Source organism: Phoxinus phoxinus (genome assembly GCF_949152265.1).
Source record: "Phoxinus phoxinus genome assembly, chromosome: 7".
Classification (NCBI taxonomy): Eukaryota; Metazoa; Chordata; class Actinopteri; order Cypriniformes; family Leuciscidae; genus Phoxinus; species Phoxinus phoxinus.
In genome coordinates, this window is record NC_136882.1 from 40,489,276 (window position 1) to 40,512,532 (window position 23,257).

At 41.1% G+C, this 23,257-nt stretch overlaps 1 protein-coding gene across 2 annotated transcripts in view; it reads right to left on the reverse strand.

Annotated features, from left to right (window-relative positions):
- Positions 1–22,708, reverse strand: part of LOC307001263 (ras-related protein Rab-9A) — a 50,421-nt gene extending 27,713 nt beyond the window's left edge. Inside the window, exons 1-9 of one of the 2 annotated variants that reach the window (XM_079617526.1) lie at positions 22,323–22,622; positions 12,363–12,469; positions 11,386–11,478; positions 10,534–10,653; positions 9,124–9,243; positions 7,593–7,727; positions 6,817–6,939; positions 6,669–6,731; positions 2,114–2,332 (exon numbers count right to left, since the gene is read on the reverse strand). In XM_079617526.1, the coding sequence (XP_079473652.1) occupies positions 2,114–2,332; positions 6,669–6,731; positions 6,817–6,939; positions 7,593–7,727; positions 9,124–9,243; positions 10,534–10,653; positions 11,386–11,478; positions 12,363–12,469; positions 22,323–22,393 (1,051 nt within the window). In that variant the 5' untranslated portion in view covers positions 22,394–22,622. Of the gene's footprint in view, positions 1–2,113; positions 2,333–6,668; positions 6,732–6,816; positions 6,940–7,592; positions 7,728–9,123; positions 9,244–10,533; positions 10,654–11,385; positions 11,479–12,362; positions 12,470–22,322 lie in introns of both variants that reach the window. The other variant, XM_079617527.1, reaches the window with a different exon arrangement.
- Positions 22,709–23,257: the final 549 nt, after the last annotated feature.

Genomic DNA, 23,257 nt, shown 5'->3' on the forward strand with positions numbered 1-23,257 from the left:
AGAATGAGAATAACTTTATTACAATGGATTCCTATTTAACACAGATTGTAAAAATAATATGCCCCCGAACCCCCTAGCCAGATCACTTTTGGGACCTTTGTATTTATAAAACCCTGTGTACGGCTATTGCACTGAATAGAAAATTATATTTGTGAAAAATACAATGAATTACAAGGCTGTACAGAACAGTGCACTATTGCAGACTTATAAACTGAGGGTTTAATTACATTATTTTAATATAGTCAGTCGGGAACTAAAGTGGGCCGGTCTAAGGCATGAAACTCCAGGGCTGAAAATGAGTCCCACTCCGGCCCTGATTATGGATTACAGATTATGAAAACCCCAAATTAAAAATTAGAATATTGTGAAAAGGTTTTCATAAGCTGTGTTTCACCTGTATATTTTTATAGTAGGCTATATAGTATGACACATATTTATAGTATATGAATGTTATATAATTTTATTGTATATTATATGTAATTTTACTGTAATATGTAATTTTACTGTAAAGTGATGTTAACACAGTCAATTAACGTGTTTTTACAATAGCATTTATACAGTAAAAATTACAAATATTTTTACAGTGAACACCCTGCCCCTTATATATATAATAAATATTGTTGCTATCGTTAATTATTTTATGAATCTGTATGCATGCATACATTAATGTTATGTATTATTAATATTATTGTGCCTGTAGGTTTTAAATCTTCATTTGTTGTGTGTTTTTTTATTTTTCAAAGTTATTGGAGTGGGCTACATTTACAAGAAAATACTATTTCAGTTTTTCTACATCAAAATGTCATGTTTAATTCAATCATATCTTTGTAACTTTGTAATTTTCTAGTGATTTCTGTGTGATTTTTTTTTTTTTCCAGTGTCGATTGACTTAGTATTGGGTATTTGTATCTTCATTGTGAGAAATATTGTAATTACTGTTAAAAACACAAGGTGTGGTGTGTAATTTTGACAGCTAGTGGTGTAAAATATTGGAAGGAGTTGTTGCCCCGCCCCCTCCGAAATACTATTGGCTAAACTGGCAGTGGGCGGGATCACACAATTCCGACTCAGAACAAACATTTTAAAGTAGAATAACTGGCTGTAGAAGTGTTTTTCAGAGAAACGAGTATGTTTCCTAAATATCTGCAAACATATTATGTTATGTGTATGCTTTATTACAGTCGAAGCACGTACACCGCCCCTTTAACGCTGCAGACGCAGTTATTGATCACGTGTGCAGCGTGATTGATCGCTGCCGCTCTCTTGCTCCTGTGAGCTGAACACTATAATACCGCCATTAGTCAACAGTGTGTTATTGAGTGTGAACAGAGGTTAACGGCGTGTTTTGGGTCGGTCACACTGCACTTGTGTTGCATGACCTCTGACCCCTCCATCTGTGCTAAATAACATCTAAAGCACAGGCCGATCCATTCGGCTCAATTTAAAAAACGTTTAAAAAAAATCTGACCTCATGTGGGTTTGATATACTTTTACAGTAAACAAGTCTTAATATCTTCAGTCGTTTTTCTTCTCCTGTAAAAGTCTCTTGATTTAAGAATGTTTAGACATTTAGATATATCTGTACATGTACAGTAGAGATCCACACACAACTACGGCTCACGGTTCAGTCCCAGCATGCCCTCTCGACTTATGAATAGCACTAAACATTACAGCTGATATTGTAAGCTAAACTAAAATAATTTTGTTCATTTAAATGGAGCTGAATGATTTCTGGAGGATCATGTGACACTGAAGACTGGAGTAATGATGATAAACTCAGCTTTGATCACAGGAATAAATTACACTTTACTATATATTCACATAGAAAACTGCAGATTTACATTATAATAATATTTTTTACAATTTTTACTGTATTTTTTTAAATCAAATAATCGCAGCTTTTGTGAGCTAAAGAGACTCTTTCAGAAACATTAATAAACATACAGTAGAGCGCTTGCAACGCCGAGGTCATGGGTTCGATTCCCAGGGAAAGCAAGAACTGATAAGAATGTAGATGTGTATCTTGAAAAGTCGCTTAGAATAAAAGCGTCGGACAAATGCATAAATGTATAAATATGAGGAGTATTGTAAGTGAGAGCCGAGGATCACTCACAGAACACATCTCCTCTGGGGTCCAGCTGGTTTCCGGTGTCCTCCTCCTCTTCCTCCTCCTCCTCGTACAGCTTCTCCTCCTCCTCGGAGCCGATGTAGAGCCCGTCGCTGTAGTCGAAGGGTTGCTGGCGGAGTCGAGGAGCGTCGGTCAGCGCCGGCTCGGGGATGCTGTTCTCAAACCGGCCCAGAACACGAGTCTTGGACGGGGAATCGGGAATAACTGCAGGGAAATGCATGAGGAAACTGGGATGAAGTCCTGTGTGCTGATGTCAAATGATCTTCTTAAGCCATTAAAGGGGACGAGTTTCCCCGTGTGTCAGTGCTATAATCCGGTGCTTACCAACACAGAAACGTGAAGAGTGAAACCCAGTAACTTTGTTCTGGCGAGCCTTTCTCTGCAAGCATGTCTAAAAATAAACCGATCAGATTTAGCTCTCCTTCTGACGACGTATGAAGAGGATCTTATTATAACATTACCGGCCCTTAATCTGCACGATTATAACATTACCGGCCCTTAATCTGCACGTTTATAACATTACCGGCCCTTAATCTGCACGATTATAACATTACCGGCCCTTAATCTGCACGATTATAACATTACTGGCCCTTAATCTGCACGATTATAACATTACCGGCCCTTAATCTGCACATTTATAACATTACCGGCCCTTAATCTGCACGTTTATAACATTACCGGCCCTTAATCTGCACGTTTATAATATTACCGGCCCTTAATCTGCACGTTTATAACATTACCGGCCCTTAATCTGCACGATTATAACATTACCGGCCCTTAATCTGCACGATTATAACATTACCGGCCCTTAATCTGCACGATTATAACATTACCGGCCCTTAATCTGCACGATTATAACATTACCGGCCCTTAATCTGCACGTTTATAACATTACCGGCCCTTAATCTGCACGATTATAACATTACCGGCCCTTAATCTGCACGATTATAACATTACTGGCCCTTAATCTGCACGATTATAACATTACCGGCCCTTAATCTGCACATTTATAACATTACCGGCCCTTAATCTGCACGTTTATAACATTACCGGCCCTTAATCTGCACGTTTATAATATTACCGGCCCTTAATCTGCACGATTATAACATTACCGGCCCTTAATCTGCACATTTATAACATTACCGGCCCTTAATCTGCATGTTTATAACATTACCGGCTCTTAATCTGCACGTTTATAACATTACCGGCCCTTAATCTGCACGTTTATAACATTACCGGCCCTTAATCTGCACGTTTATAATATTACCGGCCCTTAATCTGCACGATTATAACATTACCGGCCCTTAATCTGCACGTTTATAACATTACTGGCCCTTAATCTGCACGATTATAACATTACCGGCCCTTAATCTGCACATTTATAACATTACCGGCCCTTAATCTGCACATTTATAACATTACCGGCCCTTAATTTGCACGTTTATAACATTACCGGCCCTTAATCTGCACATTTATAACATTAGCGGCCCTTAATCTGCACGTTTATAACATTACCGGCCCTTAATCTGCACGTTTATAACATTACCGGCCCTTAATCTGCACGTTTATAACATTACCGGCCCTTAATCTGCACGTTTATAATATTACTGGCCCTTAATCTGCACATTTACAACATTACCGGCCCTTAATCTGCACGATTATAACATTACCGGCCCTTAATCTGCACGATTATAACATTACCGGCCCTTAATCTGCACGATTACAACATTACCGGCCCTTAATCTGCACGATTATAACATTACCGGCCCTTAATCTGCACGATTATAACATTACCGGCCCTTAATCTGCACAATTATAACATTACCGGCCCTTAATCTGCACGATTACAACATTACCGGCCCTTAATCTGCACGTTTATAACATTACTGGCCCTTAATCTGCACGTTTATAACATTACCGGCCCTTAATCTGCACGATTATAACATTACCGGCCCTTAATCTGCACGTTTATAACATTACTGGCCCTTAATCTGCACGTTTATAACATTACTGGCCCTTAATCTGCACGTTTATAACATTACCGGCCCTTAATCTGCACGATTATAACATTACCGGCCCTTAATCTGCACGATTACAACATTACCGGCCCTTAATCTGCACGATTATAACATTACCGGCCCTTAATCTGCACGATTATAACATTACCGGCCCTTAATCTGCACGATTATAACATTACCGGCCCTTAATCTGCACGCTTATAACATTACCGGCCCTTAATCTGCACGATTATAACATTACCGGCCCTAAATCTGCACGATTATAATATTACCGGCCCTTAATCTGCACGTTTATAACATTACCGGCCCTTAATCTGCTCGTTTATAACATTACCGGCCCTTAATCTGCACGTTTATAACATTACCGGCCCTTAATCTGCACGATTATAACATTACCGGCCCTTAATCTGGACGTTTATAACATTACCGGCCCTTAATCTGCACGTTTATAACATTACCGGCCCTTAATCTGGACGTTTATAACATTACCGGCCCTTAATCTGCAACTTTATAACATTACCGGCCCTTAATCTGCACGTTTATAACATTACCGGCCCTTAATCTGGACGTTTATAACATTACCGGCCCTTAATCTGCAACTTTATAACATTACCGGCCCTTAATCTGCTCGTTTATAACATTACCGGCCCTAAATCTGCACGATTATAATATTACCGGCCCTTAATCTGCACGATTATAACATTACCGGCCCTTAATCTGCACGATTATAACATTACCGGCCCTTAATCTGCACGATTATAACATTACCGGCCCTAAATCTGCACGATTATAATATTACCGGCCCTTAATCTGCACGTTTATAACATTACCGGCCCTTAATCTGCTCGTTTATAACATTACCGGCCCTTAATCTGCACGTTTATAACATTACCGGCCCTTAATCTGCACGATTATAACATTACCGGCCCTTAATCTGCACGATTATAACATTACCGGCCCTTAATCTGCACGTTTATAACATTACCGGCCCTTAATCTGGACGTTTATAACATTACCGGCCCTTAATCTGCACGTTTATAACATTACCGGCCCTTAATCTGCAACTTTATAACATTACCGGCCCTTAATCTGCACGTTTATAACATTACCGGCCCTTAATCTGCACGTTTATAACATTACCGGCCCTTAATCTGCAACTTTATAACATTACCGGCCCTTAATCTGCTCGTTTATAACATTACCGGCCCTTAATCTGCACGATTATAACATTACCGGCCCTTAATCTGGACGTTTATAACATTACCGGCCCTTAATCTGCAACTTTATAACATTACCGGCCCTTAATCTGCACGATTATAACATTACCGGCCCTTAATCTGGACGTTTATAACATTACCGGCCCTTAATCTGCACGTTTATAACATTACTGGCCCTTAATCTGCACATTTATAATATTACCGGCCCTTAATTTATACGATTATAACATTACCGGCCCTTAATCTGCACATTTACACACACGGCACGACATTAGGTTCCTCAAGCCACGACAGAGACCAGTTCTAACCGATGGCAGAAGATCCAGCAAAGCATGACACTGTTCTGTGGTCGAGCACAGACTGGACACTATTGACCAGAACATGTCAGCGCTGTCTTATAAACCCCTCAGGAACTGTGGACACGTGTGTAAGAGTTCAACATGATGATGAGATGATCAGTGTAACTCCACAACAACTACACAAATGTCTCCACTAACATCCAGAAACTCAGAGTCTCTCCGTAACGCTGCACTCGCTACTGGTTACTCTGGGATTCTGGAGGAGTGAGATTGGCCAGTTCTGTTATTGCTGGAGCTGAAGCTCGTGTAAAGACTCCGCCCTCTTCTGAATGGAGGCGGAGCAGCAGCTCATTTGCATTTAAAGCGACACACACACAAACGGCACGTAATAAATGATCTGGCGGGATTTTGAGCTGAAATTTCACACACACATTCTGGGAACACCATAGATTTATATGACATCTGGTGAAAAAATATCTCACCTTTAGAAGTCAAAAATGCATGGAGACTGATTCATGCTTTCTCAGCATTATCACATTAATCACACACCGTGCTTTATACGCTCCATGACTGCATGTTCGGATACGCAGGAGATTTTCCATGCGGAGTGAATATTCAAGCGTCAGCCGTGCATGAAGCCGTAATCGAGTCGCACGTAAACACTTTACAGTAAGGTTTTGTTTGTTAACATTAGGTAACTAAATGAGTGAACATTAGAGCTGGATGATACTGCTAAAAATGTATATCTCCAAAAAAAATTTACATTCTGATGATATTTTATATTTTAATTTATGCATTTAACGTACAATATACATAGCAGTCTCTCTCTCTCTCTCTCTCTCTCTCTATATATATATATATATATATATATATATATATATATATATATATATAGTTTCCAGTTGCACTAAAGCGCTAGCAGACGTGTCCCAGTAACTGCTGATGTTCTGTTCAGAAATGATGTTCAGAGATCAGGAGTTAGAGGAAGCGTCTTCATGCGTCTCACCGTTGAGGAGCGCATCCGCTTTTCCTTCATCGCCTTCCCAGGATCTGTGATAAAAAGGCTTGACTACAAAAACACAAAGGATTCAAGTGATGTTGCACGGATGAACCCGTTCCTTTGAGGAACATCATGATCTGCTGTCATCTCTCACCTGAACAATCGAATCCGCTGCCACGGAAACCCTGCTTGCATTTACACCTGTAGGACCCGTGTGTGTTGATGCACTCGGCGTGGAGACTGCACTTCTGTGTGTCCGACACACACTCATTTACATCTGGAATAGCACAGTCGCATTATTGCCTTACAAAGCAGGAATCAAGCAAAATATTCTCTTGCACTTCAGGGGAGCAACTTTCTGTTACGCTTATGAAGTATATTATTAACTTTCTCCAAGCATTTAAAAGATTCTTCATTAAAGAGAGATACAAATAATGTCTCGTTTTCCAGCGCAAATATCCAAACATTCTTAAATCAAGATACATTTACTGGAGAAGAACAGTGACTGGAGATATTAAGTCTTATTTTAGAAAGAAGAAAAAATCATCAAAATGAAGTTTTTGCTTAAAACAAGAACAAATCTGCCAATGGAGTCAGAAAAATAATCTTGTTTACCCTTTGGATTAATATTATATTATATGATATTTGTTCTTGTTTTAAACACAAACTCACTTCATTTTGATAAATTTTTCAGCATACATGACTTAATATTTTGAGTAGTTTTGCTTCTCCAGTAAATGTTTCTTGATTTAAGAATGCTTAGTTTTATAGTTTAGTTCTTCGCTGGAAAATTCACCATTCAACATGATTTTTCCTGATTTGTCTCTTTCTCAGAAGCAGATATCATCACTAAAGTCTCCAGAACTCATAGAGTGTTTCTTCCCGAATGCGACTCAATATGAACAGTAAGTTACACGGCTTCTTCCTCACCGACGCAGTCGTATTTCCCGTCGACGTGCTTGAGATCGTAGCCGTCCTGGCACTTGCAGTAGTAGCTCCCGAACGTGTTGATGCACTGCCGGTTGAACGGACATTGATGTTTCCCGGTCGCACATTCATCGATGTCTAAAGAAGAGAACGAGGGAAACAACAAGAGTTAATGCAACATCGGTCCCAGAGTCCCACATTTACCAATGATTTCTGCACCTGTTGGTCATTCAGCGACACCACGTTTTAGAAAACATGTATTTTTTCTTAGTGTAAAGAGCATTTTAATAATCTAAAGAACTGTTTCCCACTGGTTCCATTGCACACAGCAACATAGTGTTGTCGGCCCAGATCCGGTACATCTGGATTCCACACGGCACAGATGATGCAGTCTGGGATTGATGTTAAAGGTTCTCCATGGAACCATCGATGCCAATAATTTAAGAACCTTTATTGATAAGATATTAGGGGCTGTCGCGCCGGGTGTTCCCCGAGAGCTGATGTTCCTCAGGAAGGTTCTCCTGGTGGCGTTCGCAGCGCTAGCAGGAACTCTGAGTGACGCGAGACTCGCTCGCTGAGACTTTTATTGTGACGGCGCTGAGAACGCCTGAACTCACAGCGCTCACATTCTCCTGTTCATTAGTGTACGGTCTGTCTAACGCTCCTGACTAATGCGGTATTATGTAGAACTGCTACACACATGAAGTAGAGCGTGATGAAGAGTTATTAGCGTGTGGCGTGTGTGTGATGTGTGTGTGGCGTGTGTGTGATGTGTGTGTGGCGTGTGTGTGATGTGTGTGTGGCGTGTGTGTGATGTGTGTGTGGCGTGTGTGTGATGTGTGTGATGTGTGTGTGTGATGTGTGTGATGTGTGTGTGATGTGTGTGTGGCGTGTGTGTGATGTGTGTGTAGCGTGTGTGTGATGTGTGTGTGGCGTGTGTGTGATGTGTGTGTGGCGTGTGTGTGATGTGTGTGTGGCGTGTGTGTGGCGTGTGTGTGATGTGTGTGTGGCGTGTGTGTGATGTGTGTGTGGCGTGTGTGTGATGTGTGTGTGGCATGTGTGTGATGTGTGTGTGGCGTGTGTGTGATGTGTGTGTGGCGTGTGTGTGATGTGTGTGTGGCGTGTGTGTGATGTCCAGTGTTGCGGAGCAGAAACACATCATCATGTTCCTCTCGTCCCTCACAGTGTGTTGGGTTTCTCCTCAGCGTGAAGATTAAGAGCTTCATCTATCTCTGTTCACATGTGTGTAGAGTTAGTTTCTGGAGGAAATATATAGCCTATAATCTGTGTGCTTTTAATAATGGCGTGTGCTGGTGTTTCACGAGCGTTCGGCCAATCAGAGAACACTACCGGCACTGTAGTTCCTGTAGCGCTGGTTTACACCGACTCTGATGTAGGAGGAAATTAGTTCCTCCAAAAGAGTTCCTAGAACTAGAATCATTCATAGTTCCTGCGGTGCAAGCAAAAAAGTCCGCCAATAGTTCTAGACCGATGAAAATGTTCCTCCGGCGCGAAAGCCCCTGATGATCCTCACCCACGCAGGTCTTGGCATCGGCTCCCAGCTGAAGGCCCGGGGACGGACACACACACCGCACCTCGGCCTCGACCTCCTCACACCCGTACTGGCAGTGAGCCAGAGAACACGTCCTCGAGTCTGCAAACAACCACAGTCACTGCAACACACAGCTCACGTGCATCTTTACACACTCATGCAACTATACACTGTACAAAGGGTGATTACATAAAGTCATCTTTTAGGCCGTTTTTGTATGAACTTCATTTAAACTGTTAAATATTTCGGGCTGTATTTTAACGATCTAAGCTCATGGTCTAAAGCACTCGGTGTAAGTCCGAATCCACTTTTGCTAGTTTAATCCCAGGAAAAATGGTCGGCGCTCCCGGCGCTGGTCTAAAAGGGTCGTCTCTATTCTCTTAATGAGTAATGCGTGTTTCGGGCGTGCAATAAACCAATCAGAGTCTCATTCCCTTTAAAACCAGTTGCTCCATTCGCTATATACATGACATGTACATATACATGAATTTGAAAGCGGAAAAACTAAAGAAACGGATCTGCTCATGCGCGAGGTTAAAGCTGTGTGTGTGTGTGTGTGTGTGTGTGTGTGTGTGTGTGTGTGAGGTTAAAGCGAGTCCATCTACGGGACAAGCCGGATTCACCTTATCTTTATGTACACAATATTAATCTTGTACATTGTAATACTTTTACTTTTAATATTTGGCATGTTTGTGTGCTGCTGTCCCTATGTGTCCCTGTGTGTGTGTAATACGCAGTGTGTTGTGTGTTGTGGACCCGCCTATAGACTCATATTACTAACTCGCTCTTTAAATAACAAATAAATACTGAATTTAGAGCAGGTTTCAGCCGGTCCACGACTCAGTCTATTTCAGTTCCTCAAAACAGCAACGCTCCAACATGCTCCTGAACACACACTCGTTCTCAGACCCGCAGCTCCTGAACACACACTCGTTCTCAGACCCGCAGCTCCTGAACACACACTCGTTCTCAGACCCGCAGCTTCTGAACACACACTCGCTCTCAGACCCGCCACTCATGAACACACACTCGCTCTCAGACCAGCCGCTCATGGACACACACTCGTTCTCAGACCCGCAGCTTCTGAACACACACTCGTTCTCAGACCAGCAGCTCCTGAACACACACTCGTTCTCAGACCCGCAGCTCCTGAACACACACTCGTTCTCAGACCCGCAGCTCGTGGGCGCACAAATGCATTTGCTATTTAAACAAAGTGTAGCAGGACATGAAAATGATAACTGCGTCGGGCTGAAACTAGCGAAACACACTTGCGCCGCGGCTGGCGCTGCATTGCACCGAGTGTATGATAGGGCCCAATGTGTTTGCATTAGTAAATAATGACATAGTTTACTATTGATTACAGCGTTTGAATATAATGAAGCCACTCACTTGCGCAGGACCCGTCAGACATTAGCATGTATCCGTTCAAGCAGTAGCACATGTAGCTGCCGAACGTGTTCATGCAGCGATGCTCACAGGGCCGCGGCTTCAGACCGCACTCGTTCAGATCTGGAGCCGGAGGAAGAAGAGATCAAGTTCATAACAGTTCAACAGACATGCATTACATTCTGTTCACTCCGGAAGGGGGGTAAAAATGGGCGTTTTAGTCGCGATTTTACGCAACAACACAAAGAAATTAAATACAAATCGACAAAACGGTCAAAAAAAAAAAGTGTCAAAACTTTAAAAAAATTTAACAACATTCCATGTCGAACACAGACAGGCTGTTATTTGCTAAAATTAGACTCAAATTATAACATACAAAGTCAAAATAATGACAAAAATGCTAAATTCTGACTTAAAAATTCAAAATAATGACTTAAAAAGTCATAATTAAATAATTACGTAAAAAGGCATGCATGACACACTAAGTCTAAATTATGATATTCAAAAGTAGAAAATATGTATCACTAAGTCAATTATCACATAAAAAGGCTAAATTATATCATTAATAGTTTTGACAAAGTAATCATTTCGACTCATAATTATTATAATTTTGATCGTTTTATAGATTTAGTTAATTAATTTACTAGTTATAATTAATTTTTAATTACATTTTATTAGTTAATCAGCCCGCAAACATACTTTATCACTAGATTTTTTTTCAAATTAAACATGAAAGTATGATGCAATCATTTTAGGCATTTCTTATAGAACCTTTTTGGCATAAAGTGTTTAACATTGAGTCGAGAAGCCCATGATCTTCTATATCTGAGAGTGTGTATGGAAGCACACACACACCTTGACTGCACGTCTTCCCAGTGTATCCGGGGAAGCACTTGCACTTGTTGAGCCCGACACACTCGCCGTGTTTGCATCCCAGATCACACTGAGCTGGTGAAACATTCAACAGCAGAAATATAGATATATATATATATATGAGTAAAGGAAACAGACAAGGTCAAATCTGCTCACGTCTGGAAACCAAAGCCAGATTTACCCCGGGTTAAAAACACCAAACCACAGACACCATGAACATATCACATGAGTTTATGCGTGGAATATTTTTCCATGTTCTGAATGACTAGATTTAACTGAGAAATTTAGACACTTGCATTATTCTGACTAAATTAACCCTTGTGTGCTGTGCTGAAAATCCTTTACCTCAATTGGTGTTTTGAATTGCTTTAATATTTCAAGTGCAAGAAGGTGGGAAGAAAACAAAAAAGCACAAAAATTATCAAAAATTATTTCGACTTTTTATCTCATAATTATGACTTTTAAAGTCATCATTTCAATTTAGTAAGTCATAATTTCGACTTGTTATGTCATAATTATGATTTAAGTATGTCATAATTTCAATTATTTTCATACTTGATTTTTTTCCTTATATGGAGGGAATATGCTTCCATACATACTACGTCAAAATAATGACAACATTTCAAAATTCTGACTTGAAAAGTAAAAATTATGACATACTAAGTCGAAATACTGACCAAAAAAGTCATAATTATGATATACTAAGTAAAAATAATGACATAAAATCATAATTATGACATACTACGTCAAAATAATAAGACAAAAATGTAAAATTCTGACTTGAAAAGTTGAAATAATGACATACTAAGTCGAAATAATGATGACAAAAATGATCAAAACATTTTTGGGAAGTTGTTACACTGTGTGAGCAAAGTCAGTCAGTTTTATCCCAAAGCAATAATGCGATAAAAGAAGATTCGTTGGTTAAATCCTCGTTCTGTGCATTCGGACTCGTTCACCTTCACAGTGTCCTTTACTGTTTTTCTTCCAGCCGTAGCAACACTCGACTCTGCTGCCGTACCGACACACGCCGGACAAACTCCTCACCGGGATCTGCCGTCGCTCTCTGTCCGGAGAACAGCAGAGACACAGCAGTTATTCACAAACATATATATATATACTGTGTTTTCTGTAAATGAGCCGGAGCGCATAAAGGGTTTTCTGTTAGAACGGTGTGAACGCCTCACGCAGCTGAATGACACACAACACGAAACACACACACACACGGTCAACACTGGCACTGGCCTTCACACACTTTCAATATATATGACCAGTGCTGAACAGTTCGTTCATGAGCTCAAGGCTAGATTATTGTAATGCTCCACTGGGTGGTTGCCCTGCACGCTTAATAAACAAACTCCAGCTGGTCCAATATACATATATATTCAAACGCTCATTCCTGAGTTTGCGTTCTCGAGCACCAAACACTGTTGTCGTGCAAATTAACGGCCAGAACATTTCTCTACATTTTTATGATGTTTTGATTAAACAAGACTTAATATCTTCAGTCATTTCACTTCTCCAGTAAATGTATCTTGATTTAAGAATGCTCATATATTAGTGCTGGAGAACGAGACAGAAACACAGAGGAAGAACGTCATGTTTTGCAGTGTGAGGCTGTCAGAAGGTTATCTGAGGAGAATGGGCCTTGATTTGAAGGTAGTAATTGCTGTAAAAGACACACGACGAGTGTTTCGGATCCAGTGTGATTTAAACAGAAAACCTCCTCAGCGGTTATGGCTCTTCAGCGTGTCACAGACAGGAACAGATAGAGTCTGGCCAGCAGATCTGCGCTGTAATAAAGCCTTTAATTATATTCCTGCTCATTTGCATAAAGATAAACATTTCTCAACTTCATCTAGCCACTGCACACACAAACATTACTGCAAAAACACCTTATCATATTATATATATACTAGAGGGTTACAAAGATTGTTCTACAAACCTACAATTAATATTCAGCAATATTTTGGATTCAACTGCACTGATACTATCAGATAAGAACAAAACTGAACTGAATAACCGTAATGTATAAAGCATAAAATAAACAAATATGATTTGGCTTTTTAGTTCATGCTGTTATCTTTGTGATAAGTTGCACTTTATTTTACAGTGTCCTTGTTACATGTTAAATGTTGTAAATTATGCATAATTACATGCAACGAACCATAAACAAACCCTAACCCTATAGTCAGTACGTGCAGTTAATTATATTAAATGTATAAGTTAAAATAAAGTGTAACCAATAATGATAATAATACTAACTTTAAGCGAATATACAAATTCAAATTTTAAAATTGTTCTCTTCATGGACCAAAAATAATACTGATGACTCATCCTGCACTATGCAAATTTTTGTCCAATGAAATGCTCTCTAGATTAGAATAAGCAAGCCCCTCCCCCAATCCCATCTGCCTAGCAACAGAAAGGCAACTAAAGCCTGTGAAAAACAACAACAGTGAAATTACAGTAAACAACTGGAACTAACTTCTCCATATAAACACGATAGCAACATTAGAAGTTTTACATATTGAACTTAAATTTACAATAGAAAATGTATAAAGTAGCTTGAGATAAATACCAATATATACACACAAATACAAAACCATGCTAATACTAAAATACAGCATTCATTTAATGATATAATATGTAAGATAACAGCCTAAAGTACACGAGTGAATAGATGTTCCAGATGTTTGTAATTCTGCTTCTCATGTTGGTCTCTAAATCTGTGTGTCTCCAGAGGGACGAGGACAATCTGAGAACCGACGGAAATAAAACTGACGGAAATAAACCGGGAGCCGGTCGTGTGAACAGGTGCCGACGCTTCAGTACACAGCAGATCAGCACATTTACCCAGAAATCAACAGTACACAGCAGATCAGCACATTTACCCAGAAATCAACAGTACACAGCAGATCAGCACATTTACCCAGAAATCAACAGTACACACATTCGCAGATCAGCACATTTACCCAGAAATCAACAGTACACACATTCGCAGATCAGCACATTTACCCAGAAATCAACAGTACACACATTAGCAGATCAGCACATTTACCCAGTGTTACGTGTTACTGTTTATAATTTTCTATACAGGTCACGTGAGCTCCCGCCGGCTGTGATTGTGGGCGGGCCAACTGCCTTAAAGACGCCCAGTCTGGAGACCGTGGCTCTCTCTCACTTCCCATCCGCTCCTGGTGGCAGACGGAGCACTCTAGCTCCGCTGCGTGCTGGGCCTTTGTTTTCCTTTTGGAATTTGTTAGAGATTGATTTAATGTTGGGTTCACAAGCACGATCCCGATATGGGAGTTCTGTTTGTTGCTTTTTGTTTATTATATTTATTTAGAGCTGGTGGTAACTGGTGATGGGTTTTTGCATATTATTTAGTAGAGTTTAGTCAAGAGCAGGAGAAAGAGGACCCGGAAGACTCACACAAACTCTGTCTTTTGTTTTGAACGGGAGGCAGGCAAGTTTCATCTGCTAAGAAGAGTAGTGTGGGTCAGGGTTTTCTTTTGTTTATGTTTTGCTTATTTTTGCCACCATGCTCTGCCTACGTCAAGACGTATTACTTGATTAAAATAATTTATTAACACTGTCACCGAATCTCTGTGGTCTTTTATATGTTATGTTGATCCATAATTCATTTGATGGGTTCGTAACATATAAATGGGGGCTCGCTTAGCCGGGTTTTGAACTATATTTGTCAATGTTTTTTTTGGCATTTTTGTAATTTCGATTTTCTCTTAGTGAAAATCTTTTTCTGTGGTGGTCGCACTGCGCGCTGTGAGTGCGCATTAGTTTGCTGTGATCGCCCTTTGTTAATTATGCCGTGGATTTTCGGTGACTTTTCTATAGTATATTTAATTTTTTTTCGTTTAGGGTGGACCTATTCCGTATTTTTCGCAATGTTTAATTTAGATGCCTTCATTCTCGCTCCTTCACAGGAGGTTTTCTTAACTGCTACGCGTGATGATCTTGTAAGAATTGCGGGCCACTATAAACTTGAGGTGAGTGGTAACCCTTCCAAGGCTGAACTTCAGGATAGGCTTCTTGAAGGTTTGCGAGAACTTGGAGTATTTTTGAAAGTGTCTCCGGATGCATCTACATTGCCTGAGGGTAAGCGTTTTCCTATTGAACCTCCACCTTCACCTAGTAAAGCAGCACTAGAATTAAAACGTTTACAGTTAAGAGAGAAGGAAATTGAATGGGAACGCGAAAAAACTAGATTAGAGGCTGATAGACAGACAGTACGAGAACGGGAGAAGAGAGAACATGAATTTAGATTGAAAGATCTTGAGTTTGCGCAAGCATTACGTATCAAAGAGCTCGAGCTGAAGGCTCGTGAGGCTGGTGTTTCAGTTAGGCAAGATCAATTTGACATAACTCGTAACATTCGCCTTGTTCCACCTTTTAATGAGAGCGAAGTTGATAAGTTTTTTGCACATTTCGAGCGCGTAGCAACAACATTTAAATGGCCCAAAGAAATTTGGACCATGACGTTGCAGTGTGTTTTTACTGGGAAAGCGCAGGAAGCGTATTCCTCGTTAACTCTGGAAGATGCAGCAGATTACGAGAAAGTTAAGCATGCTGTTTTGCGCATTTATGCTCTTGTGCCTGAGGCGTATCGACAGAAATTTCGCAATTATCTTAGACCTGAAGCTCTTACACATGTCGAGTATGTTAGAGAAAAAGAAATGCTATTCGATCGCTGGCTTAGCTCGCAAGAAGTGACAACTTTTCAATCTCTTCGTGATTTAATTATTCTTGAAGATTTTAAAAACGGTCTCCCTCAAATAGTCGCTACCCATGTTAGTGAGCATCAGAATCTGACTCCGGCTCGTGCAGCTGTACTTGCGGATGAATATGTACTCACACACAAGCGTGTTCCTTCTAATTCAAAATTTTCACAAAACGTTTCTAGTCATCCAAATGTGTCCAAGGTTTCTAGAGAAACCGTGCCTGTTTCTGGCCGCTCTTCAGACTGGCGTCCGTCGGGGTCTAACGTTACAGCTCCGACCTGCGCGTACTGTAAGAAACGTGGTCATGTTCTGGCAGAGTGTTATTCTCTGAAACGTAAAAATAAGGTAGCGAGTCAACCAGCTTCTGGTAGATCAGAGGTAGGGTTGTGTGTTTCGAACTTGCCTGTGAGTAGGGACGACACTGATACTGATAACCACAGTTTTGCGCCTTTTATAATGGATGGCTTTGTCTCTTTGCCCGGTGAACGCTCAAAAATTCCTGTAAAAATTCTGCGTGACACTGGCGCTTCACAGAGCTTTATCGTACAAGATGTGTTGCCTTTTAGTGAGAAGACTTTTACTGGGGATAGTATTCTTGTACGTGGATTTGAAATGGGTTATGTTAATGTCCCTCTGCATGAGATTTCTCTTATGTCTGACTTAGTCACTGGCAAAGTTACCATGGGTGTACGCCCTTCCCTGCCTGTTGAAAATGTAGCTGTGCTGCTTGGTAACGATTTGTGTGGTGGAAAAGTTTTACCTTGTCCAATAGTGTCTCATGCATTACCAAATTCTTGTACCGATGACCTGTCAATTAATTTCCCTGAGGTTTTCACCTCTAGCGTGGTTACTCGTGCGATGGCGAAGAAGATAAAAAAAGATGAAATTGAGGATCAACTTGATCTTAGTGATACTTTTATTGCTCGACCTTCACTCTCTAGCGATAGTGATTTATCTTCGAATTCTGCTTCACTGTCGTTTTCCTCTGTTCCTAATTTTTCTATGAGTCGAGAGCAGCTTATTAAGGAACAGAAAATTGACCCGTCTCTGTCTTCTCTCCTTTCAGATGCTATATCTGAAGAAGACATTGAGCATTCGCCGCATGGCTATTTTTTACGAGATGGTGTCTTAATGCGCAAGTGGAGACCTCTTATGGCCTCAGCGCAAGATGAGTGGAGAGTTCTCTTTCAAATTGTTGTCCCAGTTTCTTTTCGTGATAAAGTTTTGAGTATAGCTCATGACCATCACTTCGCGGGTCATCTCGGCGTAAATAAGACTACTGACAGAGTTTTACGCCATTTTTTCTGGCCAGGTATTAAAAAGGATGTCGTGAGATACTGCCGAACATGTCATCTATGTCAGGTCACTGGTAAACCTAACCAGGTGATCCCGCCTGCGCCTTTACAGCCGATTCCGGTTACGTCTGAGCCTTTTGAACGAGTTATACTAGACTGTGTTGGCCCATTGCCTCGAACAAAATCTGGGAATCAGTGGTTACTCACCATAATGTGTAGCTTGACTCGTTTTCCAGAGGCCATACCGCTCCGTAAAATTACAGCTCCTGTCATTATTAAAGCCCTGATGGGTTTCTTCTCTGTTTTTGGGCTTCCGAAAACCATTCAGACCGACCGCGGTACTAATTTTATGTCCCGTGCGTTTGCGCAAGCTATGCGTCAGCTCGCTGTCCATCATGTTACCTCCAGCCCGTACCGTCCACAGACTCAAGGCGCACTTGAAAGGTTCCATCAGACTTTGAAAAGTATACTCAAGTGTTTTTGCCTTGAGTTTCAGCGTGATTGGGATGAAGGTGTACCGCTTGCTCTTTTCGCTGTACGTGAGGTGGTACAGGAGAGTTTGGGTTTTAGCCCCTCAGAGCTGGTTTTCGGACACACGGTTCGTGGACCTTTAAAACTGTTGAAAGAGTCGTGGCTCGCCGAGCCTAAAGAGTTTTCCAGTTTGACTGATTACGTGTCCACCATGCGTAACCGGCTTAGCCGTGCATGTCAGTTGGCTAGAGACAATTTAGGTCTTTGTCAGAAGAGAATGAAACAGAGGTTTGATCAGAAGGCTGTTTCCCGAAGTTTCAGTCCTGGTGATAAAGTTCTTGTGCTGATTCCGGGAATGGGTTCCGCTTTACATGCTCGTTATAGTGGACCTTATTGCGTTGCTCGCAGAATGAATGATTTGAATTATGTCATCTCTACTCCAGACCGAAGGAGAAGGACCACACTGTGTCACGTTAACCGTTTAAAATTGTACTGTGATCGAGGAGAAGATTCAATCTCGGAACTCACCCCGCCTTGCGCTTCAACTGTCCGTGAAAATGCTTGCGCAACTAAACCGGCGCTGTCCAAGGCGCGTGGTGCTGAAGTTGTTTCTTCACTGGCGGTTGTGGGACAAGGAGAAAATGCGTCTCTGTCAGTACAACACGGTGCTGTGGCGAGTCCTTCCCTTGAAGAGGAGGGTCGTACTCCATCGATGGAGGTTATTGAAGGGAGAATGAAGAATTCTGAAGTTCTTAAAGGAGAACTCCGGTCAATTTTAACATTGAGCTCAATTTTTAGTAAATTTGGAGTGCTGTCAATACAGAGAACAACGACAAAAATCGGTGTTGCCTACACTGTGTTATCCTATTTTTAAAATTTGCTCCCTGTTGACTTGAATGGGGCAAGTTTTAAACCTGCTTTTATCCTCTTAACATCCTTGATGTGTCATTACAAGTGCCCAGCCATGTTGAGTGATTCCTTCAGAGTGAACACGAGTGAATCTGACTGCATTAGATGTGAAAGATATGAATAAAAATTATGTTAATTCAGCCAGCGCAAATACCTGTATTTAGTTCCTGTTTTCGGTGGAAGTCCAAAGTAGTCGATTGTCGAGTTCACGCGCGTGATCATAGTAACTAAACCTATGCGCGTGAACTCGACAATCGACTACTTTGGACTTCGACCGAAAACAGGAACTAAATACAGGTATGTGCGCTGGCTGATATAACATCATTTTTATTCATATCTTTCACATCTACTGCAGTCAGATTCACTCGTGTTCACTCTGAAGGAATCCAGCAACATGACTGGGCACTTGTAATGACACATCAAGGATGATAAGACTAAGAACTGGTTAAGTTTAAAACTTGCCCCATTCATGTCAATAGGGTGTAAATTTTAAAAAGAGGATAACACAGTGTAGGCAACACCGATTTTTGTCGTTGTTCTCTGTATTGACAGCACTCCAAATGTACTAAAAATTGAGCTCAATGTTAAAATTGACCGGAGTTCTCCTTTAATGATTTAGATGTATTTTTGTCTAATTTATCAACATTCGAACGCAACGATTTAATCTCCTTGATTAAAAAAAATGAGAGTTTGTTTCCTGATGTGCCTCGTCGAACAACGGCAATTGAACATGACATTGATGTGGGGGTTACATGTCCAATTAAACAGCATCCGTATCGTACAAATCCGCATAAAAGGTTGTTGTTTCAAAATGAGGTAAAATTCATGCTGAAAAATGGCATTGCAGAAACTAGTAATAGCCCATGGAGTTCGCCTTGTTTGCTTGTTCCAAAGAGTGATGGTTCCATGCGTTTTTGCACGGATTTTAGGAGGGTGAATGCCGTTACCAAGGCTGATAGCTACCCATTACCACGTATTGACGATTGTGTTGATCGTTTGGGCTCAGCGGTATTTGTCAGTAAAATCGACCTATTGAAGGGTTACTGGCAAGTTCCGCTGACACTCCGTGCCAAAGAGATTTCAGCCTTTGTGACACCTGATCACTTCCTTCAGTACACCGCCATGGCCTTCGGCCTTCGGAACGCTCCCGCCACCTTTCAAAGGCTTATCAATGGCGTTCTTGATGGTGTGCCTAATTGCGAGGCCTATTTAGACGATTTAGTCATTTATAGTGCCACCTGGCCTTCGCATATGGCCCATCTTTCTACTGTGTTTCGCAAGCTATCAGAAGCTAATTTAACCATCAATTTAGCCAAATGTGAGTTTGGCCAAGCCACCGTGGTGTATTTGGGTAAAGTGGTTGGCCGTGGGCAGGTGCGTCCTGTCCAGTCAAAAATTGAGGCGATTTTGAATTATCCTCCTCCAACCACTCGTCGCGAACTCCGCCGTTTTCTGGGCATGGTAGGTTACTACCGGTCATTTTGCAAAAATTTCTCTGCTTTTGCCTCACCCCTCACTGATTTGCTCAGTTCAAAAGTAACCTTCGACTGGACTTCACGGAGCCAAGCGGCTTTCGAGTCCGTTAAAGCATTGCTGACTACTGCGCCTGTGCTGGCCGCTCCTGACTTTTCTCGGCCTTTTTCCCTCGCTGTTGATGCGAGCGATCTGGGAGCGGGGGCTGTTCTTTTGCAGCATGACGAGGAGGGTCTTGAACATCCTGTCTGTTTCTTCTCGCGCAAGTTTAACCGACATCAGCGTGCTTATTCGACCATAGAAAAGGAAGCCCTTGCTCTTGTGCTTGCCTTTCAGCACTTTGAGGTCTATGTCGGAGGTGCCGTATGTCCGGTTGTGGTATACACCGACCACAACCCACTGGTTTTTCTCGATCGCATGCGCAATTCTAACCAGCGCTTAATGCGGTGGAGCTTGATTTTGCAAGGGTACAACTTGCAGATTAGGCACATCCGAGGACGCGACAATGTAGTTGCAGATGCATTGTCCCGTGCTTGATGGAAATTATGGTAAATAAATTGCTTAAAACAAATGTGTATTGATTGCACCTTAATTTTTTTTTTCTGTTTCAGTTTAGCAAGGTTTATTTTTCTGCTGAACATTAATGGTTTGTATATTTTTATATTGTTATTTAAACCAATTTATTTTCTTTAAGGGTGGGGGTGTTACGTGTTACTGTTTATAATTTTCTATACAGGTCACGTGAGCTCCCGCCGGCTGTGATTGTGGGCGGGCCAACTGCCTTAAAGACGCCCAGTCTGGAGACCGTGGCTCTCTCTCACTTCCCATCCGCTCCTGGTGGCAGACGGAGCACTCTAGCTCCGCTGCGTGCTGGGCCTTTGTTTTCCTTTTGGAATTTGTTAGAGATTGATTTAATGTTGGGTTCACAAGCACGATCCCGATATGGGAGTTCTGTTTGTTGCTTTTTGTTTATTATATTTATTTAGAGCTGGTGGTAACTGGTGATGGGTTTTTGCATATTATTTAGTAGAGTTTAGTCAAGAGCAGGAGAAAGAGGACCCGGAAGACTCACACAAACTCTGTCTTTTGTTTTGAACGGGAGGCAGGCAAGTTTCATCTGCTAAGAAGAGTAGTGTGGGTCAGGGTTTTCTTTTGTTTATGTTTTGCTTATTTTTGCCACCATGCTCTGCCTACGTCAAGACGTATTACTTGATTAAAATAATTTATTAACACTGTCACCGAATCTCTGTGGTCTTTTATATGTTATGTTGATCCATAATTCATTTGATGGGTTCGTAACACCCAGAAATCAACACAAATCTATTCATGTGCATCATTTACAGCGGCTTCAGTGTTCAATAGAGATTTGATTTGATCATCGACAGCCATTTACACTAGTGTCCAGCTCAGGAAAATCTCCATCGCTTATTCAAATATTATTATTGATTGTTTTATTAGTGATAATAACCCAATGAAACATGACAAATTGTGCTCATTTTTTAAAACTCATTTACTCATTTTTGTCCAGGCAAAGAAATTATGAACACATGCAAAAATAAGGGAAAACCGACTAAATATTAATAACTTTTATTAATGGGGCTCTGATTATGTTGTAGTCAGTGTTTTCTTTTTTCTCTCTTTTTTGTTAGTTTTTTTTTTGCATAGTAAAATAATCGTGTAGTTTGACACTTTTGCCAAATAATTTTGTCAGATAAATACCTTATACTTTAAGTTTAGTGATTTCTTCTCTCCTCGTAGTAAACATGTTTTGAAAATAATGTACATTTTCATTTTAGTCAAAAAAGTTGCATTGTTTATGCAGATGAATTACTGTCGCCTCTTTAATCTTATGGAAACTGCAGTTTGTTACACCAAAGGAGATCTCATTAGTTTCTCAGATGTTTGTTCAGTAATCTTACACGTTCTCTCAAACTAAACTGAAGTCTGCAACCAGAGACTGGCTGAAACTCAAATGAAACTAAGAGCAATAGCATTTTCTCCACAACTCTAACCGGGAGAAGGGTCTTACCTGTAATCTGCAGATCCCAAGGACAAATAAAGCAGGAATGAAAGAGCGCTGATCCATGGCAAATGTTGCATGTTTAAAAGCAAGCCTCCTTATTTCCCTGCTGTTCTTTCCTCTTCTGTTTGCTTTTCCTTGTAGTTTGATTCCAGCAAGAGTCCGAGATAAAGTCTCTCTCTCTCTCTCTCTCTCTCTCTCTCTCTCTCTCTCTCTCTCTCGTCTTGTTGAAATTCCAGATGTCATTGAGTTGAGTGACGGAGGGGCTGGAAGTGTTTTGTGGGTTAGGGTTAGTGTGTGTTTGTGTGTGTGTGTGTGTGTGTGTGTGTGTGGGGGGGGGGGTTCAGACGTCTTCTCTCTGAAACTCAATCCATGACGTCTAGATTGATGGTGTCGCGTCAAACAACTCACTTCACGCTTCAGGAGAAAGAAAACCTGCTTTGAGGGAAATTCAGAATGAAAGAATAGACTCTTTTTATTCATGAATGTGAATTTGAACTGGCCACAATATGCAATAAATATAAAAAAATAACTTAATTGCAATTTAAAGGAATTCAACTCAGTCACAACACAGGATTATTTCATTAGTAAAGTCATAAGATATGACAAACTGATTCATTTTAGTAATCATGCCAATTAAAATATATATATACATTCTGGAGGAGCCTGAGGGAAGCCAGGAGTAGGAGGAGCTAGAGGGAAGACAGGAGTGGGTGGAGCCAGAGGAAAGACAGGAGTAGGAGGAGCCAGAGGGAAGCCAGGAGTAGGAGGAGCCAGAGGGAAGCCAGGAGTAGGAGGAGCCAGAGGGAAGACAGGAGTAGGAGGAGCCAGAGGGAAGACAGGAGTAGGAGGAGCCAGAGGGAAGACAGGAGTAGGTGGAGCCAGAGGGAAGACAGGGTAGGAGGAGCCAGAGGGAAGACAGGAGTAGGAGGAGCCAGAGGGAA